The sequence below is a fragment of the Eleginops maclovinus genome, chromosome 6 (genome assembly GCF_036324505.1).
Source record: "Eleginops maclovinus isolate JMC-PN-2008 ecotype Puerto Natales chromosome 6, JC_Emac_rtc_rv5, whole genome shotgun sequence".
NCBI classification, from domain to species: domain Eukaryota; kingdom Metazoa; phylum Chordata; class Actinopteri; order Perciformes; family Eleginopidae; genus Eleginops; species Eleginops maclovinus.
Genome location: NC_086354.1, coordinates 17,544,534 through 17,555,944, shown reverse-complemented (window position 1 = coordinate 17,555,944; position 11,411 = coordinate 17,544,534). Strand labels below are relative to the sequence as shown.

The 11,411-nt window shown below is 39.6% G+C and overlaps 1 protein-coding gene across 1 annotated transcript in view; it reads left to right on the top strand.

The window, feature by feature from the left end:
* Positions 1 to 5,500: 5,500 nt before the first annotated feature.
* egfra (epidermal growth factor receptor a (erythroblastic leukemia viral (v-erb-b) oncogene homolog, avian)) overlaps positions 5,501 to 11,411 on the top strand; it is a 36,148-nt gene continuing 30,237 nt past the window's right edge. The window contains exon 1 of the mRNA XM_063885377.1: positions 5,501 to 5,750. Coding sequence (XP_063741447.1) covers positions 5,642 to 5,750 — 109 coding nt within the window. The 5' untranslated portion in view covers positions 5,501 to 5,641. The remainder of the gene's footprint in view (positions 5,751 to 11,411) is intronic.

The following is an 11,411-nucleotide window of genomic DNA, read 5'->3' as shown; positions in this document are numbered from 1 at the left end:
AGAAATCTACATTTTACCTGATTACATCCATGATCTCAATCCATCAATCACTTGTACAACAGAGAGTTGGAATGCACATCATCTGCCAAGCTGACATATTTGTGGTTTGGCAGGTAATTTTGTAGCAACGATTTGAAATGCAAATCTGCACTGCTGAAGCCAGCCTGTTAACGGACAATCTTCGTGACTCAGAGTTTCCTGTAGTCATGGACACTTTCTCAACGCTGACTTGAATGGATTTGGAGGACTGTGCTAACCTTTACCGGAAAAGTATGGCACCAATCCACACCCTAACCCTCATCCGGAATGTGCACCAAACCGCGTCAGTGCAAACTGGTAGTTAAAGGCCCATCAACCAAAGCCTGCATTCATTGATTTGTCATTGTTCACACGTGGAACGACTCGCGGATTTTCACACATCCAATTATACTAAAATTGAAGGTCCGCCTGGTTTTCCAAGCATGTGCATTTACCGCTCCACGTAAGTTTATTTGCTAGGACTTTTCCGCCATTTTTGCTTCGTTTTACTAAACAAACCTTCAGTTCAGTTTCTCCTTCTTTGCAATCCAGTCAGCGGAGTAGGCTTAGCCTACACGGCACCAAGTCTTTCTTCTTTATTACTGAGGTTCTTAGGCGGTGGGCAACCAATGATTTGGTGACGCCACCAACTGGAGGGGAGTGTAATACCCAACAACAAGAGCGTCCGCAGTCATCCAGTTTCCAGTGCGCACACGATTCACAAAGGTTGGCACTTGAAGTAATTTGCGTCACAAAGACCGTGGCACAGGGGCGGAGCCTGACATTATAAACAGTCGGGGCTTGAGTCCAAAGCTAACATAGGAGGTCCGAGGGCGTTAAACTGCATTAAAACACGTAGAAAAAAGCCACTCGTTATTTTCTGAGAAGAGAGAGGTATACAAACCCAATGTATAAAGATCTGCATTTAACCTCTTTGTGCAGAAGCGCCCCTAATGGGCCCGCCGCCGTGCCCATTCTGAAATAAAGATTCCGCTAACTTTATACTTCTACAATTGTCAATATACAACCAAGAAAACCAAGCCAACAATCTTAGATAGCGACACTTCCGCAGCAATAGAACTGTTGCTCCATTGATTTGCTGGTCCAGTCAGAGAGACAGAGGGGAAATTACACATAGTTGACGTTACCCTTAATTTAAAAACCTAAAAAAAGATTTGGGGCTTTTGAGAAAACATTCGGGACTTGAGCCCCAGAAGCCACCCCCCCCCCCACCGCTCCGCCCCTGCCGTAGCACCCCCACGCGGACGCGGAAATAATTAATTGGCCTACGTATAGGGTCACCTCAAATATCAAAGCTATGTTATCCTGCAATCCATGACACAAACAAAGAAAATGTCTAACTGTTCACTTTTTTGATTGGCACATAGGCCTACATATACGTCCTATTGTTTATTTTGGTTTGATTTTGTAAAGACATGGTCTTTGGCAAACTGCCTTTTTAAAAAATATACATTTAGCAAAATAATCTTTGAAATCTAAACCCACAAGCCTTCAGGGAATCATTCTCATTACTCATAACTGTGAACAAGGTGTTCCATGTTATGAAACAGGATGTGACTAGTTGAGAAGTTGAGAAAGGGATTCCTATTGGATTAAAACAGGTTCATTCATTTACTCTAAGGTGTTTACTGTGTAACCCAATGGGCTGCCATGGAGACCACATGCTCTGGCAAGTGAAGATGGCTGAGAGCCAAAAACCAGGGGCCTCTGCAGGAAACGGTGCAACACAGAGCAAAAAGATATGCATGTGTTATCCTTCTTACAAGGATGAGAAAACAAAGTGTACGCGTGTGCATACTCACTATCACAAAACAACAATCAATTCATATACTTACCTTCGCTATAAATTGGATGAAAGAGCATTGCCTTTAGGGGTGCAGATGGTGGGATACATGGTAATCTCACTGGCTCCTGTAATTAAACCACATTAATTGGTACTTGACAGTTTGGTCTAATCCCCTCAGGGTTTTCAGCAATACTGGTAAAAACACAATTCAGAAAGCTATTACTAAAGCTTTCATGGGCTCATCTAATCCACGTTTTATCTCATATGTCAGAGGTTAAGCAACCATGACGAATGTGTCATAGTGCAGAGATTCACAGGAAATACTTTTGAAGTTAAATATTTACTTTTCTCAATTTTATTTCATTACGTTTGGGAGCAGTATCACTCATAACCCACAGTTTGGTATGTCGCTTTCCAGCTGTTTTACATTTGGTATTATTTGGGCAATAATTAAACACTTTTTTAAATTCAATGCATAAACAAAACAAATTTTAAAAACTGAACAATAAGGCACAATCTTTATATTGCCTTTTCCTTTGTTTTGTTCCGTCCAAACATTAATGATCAATTGTTGCGTAAAAGCAGCCATTTAAATATAGATTGTAGTGTCAAAACATTTAGTAGAAGAAAACACAAAAAGTATCCACCCATTGGTTTTAAGCTCACACACATTTTCTTTTAAAAACAGATATATAACCATGTCCAAGCCTTTTCTCTTGTCTGATATTTAGCATATGCACCAATTATCTTCCGAAACCCATCGTTAATGTAATTTGGGTGGAAACAGCAAATGTTACGCCTTTGAGTGACTGTAAATCCTATATGATCCCATATGCTTCCTGCTTCTGCAGCTCATCTTTACAAGACAATCATAAATGAGCATATTGTTAGTGGGGGTTGGTGCTTATCTGTGCATGTTTTTCCAAATAATGTACTGAGATCTTGCTGGTCCATCTGGGCCCTTTCATGCAGATCAGACTTTAAACCTTTAAGACAAGGAGTTGCTCCCCCCACATCACAGTCCCATAACCTTTCTGCATCACCGATCCACTTAATAAGGCTCCTCATGTAAACATCATCCTCTTATTGTTAGGCATTACCTTTACCTTAAAGAACTCAACTTCGAACTGCATAAATTCACATATATTTAAAATGATCCTTCAGATACTTAGTACCTGTATTTTATGAACATAAGAGATGGAAAATGTAAATTATGAAAGGTGGGACATGTATTTACTTTGCCAGCCAGTAGCTGTCCTCTCCTCTCGTTCTTTCACACACTTTCTTCTTCTCTCACTTCTTTTCATCTTACTCTCTCTTTTGAATCCCCAGCCGCCATTATTCTGTGTTTGTTTGGTGTTTCTGCTTGGATGACAGACATCTGTGGTGTAAGGCTCTGGATGGATGGTGACATGAAACACTGATACATCCCGGATGTCTTTCGTTCTAACGGTGGAACATTTCAAAATTGAGACGTTGAACAGCGGTGTAGAAATCGACCGCTTTAGAGAAGCCAAGGTGATTTCTTAACCTTTTCTTTTAATTTAATAAGCCTCCATTGTGGCTTAGTCCGAGGTGAACCTTGGTTCCAAAACCTTTAAAACCAACCCATTTATTAGATTCAAATATATGAATCTGAAGTGAAGCACACGTTTGATTTTCAATAAAGGTAAAATTGCAATATTTGACTTCTCTTGATCCTCTTGGGACTTAAAAAAAGCATAACCTTGTGAAGGGAATAACTTTATCATTCAATGGACCTCCTTCAGTTATCATTTCCCCCCTGATTTACCAAAATGACAAAGGCCATGGATTTATTTTTCTGTTTTCAAATGTCATTGCTTGGACCATTTAAACTGGCAGTTGCATCTCACTGAGAATAGCTTGCCGTCTCCCGTGAAACGTTAGCCTCACATTAGGTAATTTCTCCTCGAGGAAAATGGTCATAATTTCACCCAACACAATAACCCCTTCCTCCAACAGTACAACCAAAGACGATTTGCTGAACCATTAGGCCGCGGTAATGAAATAAACACCAGTGTGAGAAATGATTTCTATCACTCCTGTCCCCATAGAGTCTGATCTGTGTACAACAACAAACACATTTAAGCAGCTTCACATCCAATTAGACTCGACTCCCATCAGACGGACACTCTGTCAATGGTCTAGACATTTGGTCCATTCAACTGTTGCATGACATTGATACTGAGGGCTGTCTTTCATATATGCACATTAACAAATAAAGAAACATTAAAGGTTATTTTTAGCTGGTATGAAACCTTTAGAAGTCAGCTTTGACGTCCAAGATGAGTCATCCTTTTTTATAACTTCCTATATTAAGGTGTTCACCTGAAATAGCTCTAGTAACACTTACATTAGATGTATTTTTGTATGTAAAAATCCAACAAATGGTAAATATGTGTGCAAAATGCACTTACCTCTCCAAGTCTGTGGATAAATTCTTTGATTACACTTAGCATCAGTGTCATTCCTAGCGCTTCATCCCAAATCCTTTGTGGTAATTTTAGATTTTTGTATTGTTTCTTCTGGCCTTAAAGTACATAGACTTGACCAGCTTTCATTGTCTAAGAAAGATCAAATAGGTTTTATTCCACAGGAGATATTTCAACATCACATAGCAGGAAAAGTGGAAAAAACGATATTGAAAATGACTCCACTCCATTTGCTTCTTCCAGTATCCTGATATTGTTCATTCCCACTCACTGGCTTAATGACTTTCTGGGACACTTACTGAGCCACCATTAATGTTATTAGTTAAACTTGTGCTTTTCCTGTTATAACAAATCAAATTGTCTGCTGCGAAGGACGCCTACAGCATTCGTAGTTATTGTGTCAATGTCATACATATGCTTAAGAGTCAAAGGCACATTAAAACCTGATTCCTAAGGAAATAGCATCAGAGCAATATGTCTAGGGCACATTTTGTTTTTAAAGCTATATTCAATGACTCAGGGCTCAATAGTGTCAAACTCATATTACTGTTCAGTATGTTAGAATGTATGGACTGATAGGTAATAGGAAGTTCCTAAAACCAAAATATGATCTACCCAAACACGGTTTGTCTGCTTGAGAGATTCATAATTGTCATGTTCTTTTTTTTTTTGTCGCTCAGTAGGCCTACTTGTCTTGGTCATAATTTCGTACTATATGACCAAATTAAGGGTTACTTGTTTTGTATGTTATGTAATATATTTGCTGAAAAATCTGATTATCACTTTGAAAAATGAAAAAAAAACAGTGTGAGGTCAACAACAAACATGTATATGTGTATGGTTTTCTTCAGGTTCAAGCATTGAACACGTTGGAAGGTTGTGTGTTTTTTTTACTATATGGAAGTTGAATCATTTCAAGGAGACAGACCATTTTATTCACTATAGGACGATTATCCAGCTTCCCATCAAGCACTGAACCACTGAATTTGGAAATGAAGGCACATTGCATAATACGACCTGTAATTCTTTGGCATGTTTTGTCCTTTCTATACATTTTCATTGTGTGTACTTTCATATACAGTAGGCAACTCACGGAAGTAGTGATTATAGCATTGTTCACATTTCTTGTTTCTGAAATCATCCCCTGTGCCTCTACCTGAGGCGCATCTATCCTCCCTCTTGCTGACGTCAGAGCTGCCAGTAGTTTGTGCTCGCTGCACGAGCTCGGACTGTTGGAGATATCTGCGAGGAGGAGGAGCTGTCAAAGTTTCCCAGGGAAGGAAAAGTCTTTAACTTAAGGATAAAAACAACTAAAGGTTTTTCAGTTTTGATAAAGCGGAATATCGCCTGTTGTTGGCATGGAATGACACCTTGTGACCGGGAGCTTCAAAACACGATGGCAGGCCGTTTAGTGAAGTGGATCCTTCTCACCTCTGTCTGCTTAGGCTGCTGTGCTCTGGCGGAAAGGAAAGGTATGTCGGGAAGCTATTACAACATTTACGTGGCTGGGTTGTAACGCTAAGCTTTTGCTTTTGTCTTTGCTTTCCGTAAATCTCAGCGAATTCCGCTCCAAAACCCGCAGAGAAACTTGAGCCAGCGTGGAAGGAAAAGTTTCTCACCGTCTCGCTGCTCAGCCTGTGACCTGGTAAAAGTTACATGGAGGCTCTAAAAAGTTTACCGTCAAATGCCAACGTGGGATGTTTATTATTGATAAGGAAAACAGTCATAGTGGTTTCCCGGAAAGTTGTGTTTAGTGCGCAAATACGCATCTCTGCCGCATCCCGTGTGAAATCCAAGTGCGCAAATGTTCACCACATTCATGATGGTGATGCTTCAGGGAGGGGATGTGCAATTTTTAAAAATATACTGTTGAACTAAATGTTCTAATCACTTTGTTTATTTTCTATGTAATATCTTTGATATCACAGTGAGCAGTGTAGTGTCATCATTTTATGATGACTTTGACCTACTTACAGGCAAAAATAGAACAATTCTGTCACCTTGAAACACACTACAAACTGATTCCTCCTCTACCTTTTTATTATTTACACAACCTCCATATATGTTCTGATTTGCATGCCTTCTGTTGCCTCATTGCTTCTCAAAAGTATTTATTTTTTGAATGTCCTATATTTTGAGCATCCTCTTACATAATGAATAAAACTGGTGCATCATGTGCCCAGTTTGCATCTGGTCCTAGAAGGAAATTAGATCAAAATGTGAAGACAGTCACTCTGTCCTAGTTGCACAGATGATATGAAGCACAGAGAGTCTGGAGTCTGGCCAATGTGGAGTAAAGCTGATGAAAGTATGAAAACAAGTGCTTGAAGTAGCAGGAACAGGTTCTTGGTTTGCCTTGCTCTGCTTGGATTAGTGCTCTATTTTGTCCCTGAAATAGCTCATAGAAACCTAATATTTTTAATGAGGTACCATTGTTTTGACTGTTACTTCAATGCTTTGTTCCTACATTGTCTTTTAGTGGCTTACATTTCAGTTGTTAAAGGAACACCTCACTTTAGACCGTAGCGAGATTTGTCTGGAAAATCAGAAGAATAATCCAACTAAATTTAAGTAAATGTATGTATTTTCCAGATGTAGTTTGAGCGACTCAGACCCCATGAAGGCCAGATGTCTGTGGAGAAAGTGAGCAGAAGTATCACTTTACCCCCTAATGACTTTAACTTCCTATTCTCATGAATCATCATTGTCCACGCTCATTGCACCGTTGTTCCTCCTTATAAGCAGATAAGCTCAGAGTGTTTGTTGCCAGCAGTGCACATGCAATTTGCATCTTTCCTGTCTGCTCCAACAAGTAACAACCAGTGCCGGTTTTTCAGACAACCATAACAAATCAAAAGTGTTTGTCAGCCAAAAAGACAGAGTCCCTAAATATTTCTGGGCCTCTAAACAAACTAGACAGAGCACATTTCACGCTGCAGCAAATCTCCCACAGTAAATAAGAATTTTAAATCTTTATTAGACCTGAAAAGATTAGCAATGAGCAGCTGTGGTGATAGATATGGTATGCAGAACAATTTGGTTGAATTACTTTTCATTTTCATTTCCAGGGAATGCGAGGTCCGCCATATGGTCTGACAGTTTTAGCTGTTGTTATTGTTGTTGCTTTTTGGCCACAGGCTAACACAGATGTGGCACACGGTGTATTCCAAGCACGCAGTGTCCATAATCGTTAAAACTTAATGGGAACAAGATGTCAAACTCCTATTACCATCTTAATGCCAAATGCTTTGATGTGTGGAGTGTTTTACATCTTGATAAACACAATTGACACATGTCTTAATGTTTTTATTAATTAAGGAAAGAGCAGCTGGAGCTTGCACAATGTGTTCATGTTGTTGTGCCATCCAGGTTTAGCAGTTGGCTTAGCCGTTAACTCAAAATCTTATTGAGATTTCTATGGATATCTGTTAAAACGCAATAATATTTGTTAGTGAATATACTGGATGTGTTAAATATTGCCCTAACAGAGATGAGGCAACTTTTATTTTGAAAATCAGATATATTATTTTCCTGTCTGGCAGAATAATAAAGGATTACTCATGCTGAATAAACCTGTCTTTGTGTGTCAGCTGTAAATCCACCTACACCTACAAATCTAAACAACACTTCCTTATAACACACTAGTTTCTTGAAAGGTAAAGTCATTAAAATGCTACAGTACAGGAGGTGCTAAAGAAGGACAAACAGAATTGTTCAAAGCTTAGTCACAATTAATTTCTGAGATAATCTGAAGGGTTTTTTACGAAGCCTTAAGAAGAAGGATCATTTTTTCTCAGCTCGCAAAGGAGCATGTAATCCGACGACTTATTTTAAAAATCACCAAACTAGGAGATACATGGTTTTCAGGGATGGACGACTGTTGTCCTGATCTTTATTAGAAGAGTCTGTTTGACCTAAGAAGTGTTTGTGTTGCTAGGAAGCCAGTGAGAACATCTGGTCAGCTGTTTACATTGAGAAAGATTGTCAAGTTGAGAAAAACTCAAAATGGATCATGAGTAAAAAATGAACCCTTGGGTCATTTTGTCCTGCAGATTTTCTCTTGTGTATTTTGAGTGATACATTTGTTGTTGTGTTATCAATGTAGGCCGCATCTAAACAGTTGTGAAGATGGAAAATTAGACAGGTGACGCAAGAGTTAACCAATGATATCACTTATATCTAAGATACCCAACGGTATTGAATCATAGATTTAAATGATTACAATTGACAGATTTATTTAACACAAGGTCATTTAGTCCACTCCTAGTTTCAGTTGTGGGTTAGGGGAGGACACTGGAAATTGAATTTGAGACCTGCTAATGCACCTGACAGTCGTTCCCACAGGAAGCCCACCTGACAGCCCTCTGCGAACCTGTCATGGCATCGTGGCTTCTGTGGGAGTCAGACAGGACCTGCTGAATAAAATAAAAGCTGCTCGTCCCGCGCTCAGTTTATTAACTGTCATCATCTGTGGGGAGGTTGTAAATAATGCCCACGGTTTCACCCTGCAGCCAACCACAGGCAATAACTGTGGTGATTTATTTCCCAGATGAAATGCTAAACGCTCTCGAAATCAATTGGATTCCGCCTCTTTGTGACTGTAGTTGTGCTGAAGAGGGGATGATTAAATTTTTTACTATATGCTCTTCTACCTTTCAGTTCTGAATGTTGCTTTTATAAGCTGCCAAACTAAAGCCACAGATATGAGGTCAATCTGCAAGGAGAGCCACTCTAACTGGGCTATGAGTTAACCTGTGAAAGATCAAACTAATCTCAGGGGCATGTTGATGGCTAAGTCCTTAATCCTTAATGCGAGGCTCCCTGGCTCGCTTTGGGCACAGGATAAACCTGATTAAATATCAATATGCTTTTTCAGAGTTAATTGGTTATTCAAGTTCTCCACAGAATGAGATTGAAAGATAATGCATCTAGGAAACGTGAAGTCTAGCTCCGTCAGTTCTACATTTAAATGTGCTTGCACACCTGCAAAAGTGGAGCTGAATCATGATAAAATTTCACTCCTGCAGTGCATTTCAGCATCCTGAGTAAGTGTTTTTCCCTCTGTGTTGTGCAGGGATCTAACAAGCCAGCTTTTCTCATCAGTCATCAACTTTTTTCCATCATTTCCCCAAAAACATACCTTTTCTTTTCATTAAAGCCCACTCTCTGGGATTAGATGGATGTCTATGGTCGTGAAATATAGGTTATGATCCTGTGTAATTCTAGAATCTGTAGGCCGCGTTTTTGGGGTCCTGAGTGGGCCTTGCACTACTTGCTGCTGCTTTTGCTTTTTGGTCTGATGACCTTCCCAGACTTCCTTCTACTGCATCCATTGTTCGAAATATTGCTTTTCGGTGTCGACCATGGGAGCTTGAGGATCACTTTTTGTGTCCCTTAGTCCCAGCTTTGATAAACTCCACCATGTCTGAGTAGTACAGATTTAAGGGAACTGCTAGTGAGGTGTAGGATTTTGGTTTCACTCAGGGACAATAGGGCCTCTGTACAGGCAGGTTATCTGGCAGAACTGATACTTTTGTAGAGCAGGCGAGGTCTGTGGCGTGCAGCAGACGCACCCGAGGCTAGACGTGCATGTCACTGAGAGGAAACAGAAGTCAAGCAGCTTTTTCTCTTCTTCTTACTTTTAACCGTAAAGACACATCTGAAAACAGTACATCTATTGTGTCGCATTAAAAATTGAGTAGTTTCTGCACTTCTGTAGGAATTAATTATGTGTCTAGTTCCTCTGCTCTTCAGCCTAAACAAACCACAGACAATACTGTTTTGTGTTTTGTTCTCATGTCTGCCATGAATGTTTAATAAGTTAGCAAATGCTGCCTGCTACATCATTGATTTTAATTATTGAAACATCTTCTTTGGCCTTATGTGAAAAGTAAGCAGGGTTTATTGTGTTGTAGCCACAGCTTCTGAAATCCATTCTGTAGTTTGTATACATCCACTGAGCATGGAATAAGTAAGTGAATGTGGTTACTCATTGAACAGATTTTGCGTCCTTTGTTTGTACACGGCAACAAAGAGATCCGCTGCATTTATGGCGTTTCCATGATCCACTGGCTGTGCATGGAGTCTGCAGTGGAAAGAGACCCAGGAATTCACTTTGGAAAAAAAGGCCTTCTGCTATCTTCCCATCTCATCTGATGAAGTAACGTGTTAAAAGGAAAATGAGGCCACAGCTCCAAATGAGTTATTATGCCTGTCTATGTATGTCTGTCTCCTACAGGATGTATAAGTGAGATGGTGTTGACAAGTATTCAATGTTATGTATGATTGCATTCTTTAGCAGTGGCTCTAAATGTTACTGTCAAATTGGGAAAGAATAAAAACCAACATAAATTCACAGTGAATCGCTAACCGCAGAATAATGTGGGGACAATTGCATGACTTAATTTTTTTTCTCAATAGGGTTTAAATTTGAGAAAATCCACTGATAAAAATGAAACCGTGACTGTCAACTGATTTCCCTTAACTATATTAGGTTAGTTAAACCAATAATATTAAGTATAAATAAAAAACATTAGGTTCAACTTAATATTATTGCTTTCAACTAACCTAATACATTTATTTGAAATGTGTTGACATAGTACATTTAATTAAAGTCAATGTTTTAGTTTTTTCAGTGTAATGTTCTCATAGGAGGCTGTTTGGTCGATGTTTGCCAATGCACACCATTTATGTTCATTGCTGTTGTAAATAAAGGACTTTATTTTCATGTGTTTGACAAGGCAGTTTTAAACGTGTCCTGTCAGGCTGCAGCTGCTGAAACAGCAAGTCAGCTGAACTAGTGGAGGTAAAGATGGAAAGTGGGCACCGAACATGTTTCCATACCAGAGGCTCTAAGCTTGAATGAAAACCTTCGCTTTGACTCGCTCATCGGAAATGTGCAGCTCAGTGCAGTTTAGACTGTGCACAGGCCCTTTTTCCCTTCAAGATAAATAAGGCATTTATACAGTATTTGTATTCAGCACTGAGCTCTATGGGTCTTTGTGTCACAATGCAAATAAGAGATGTCGATGAGATGGACAGGGGTGGTGCACAGTTTAAAGGAAGAATCACAGCGAGGGGAGAAACAAACAGGAAATTCGAGGATACACACACAAACACCAGAAGGACGGGGT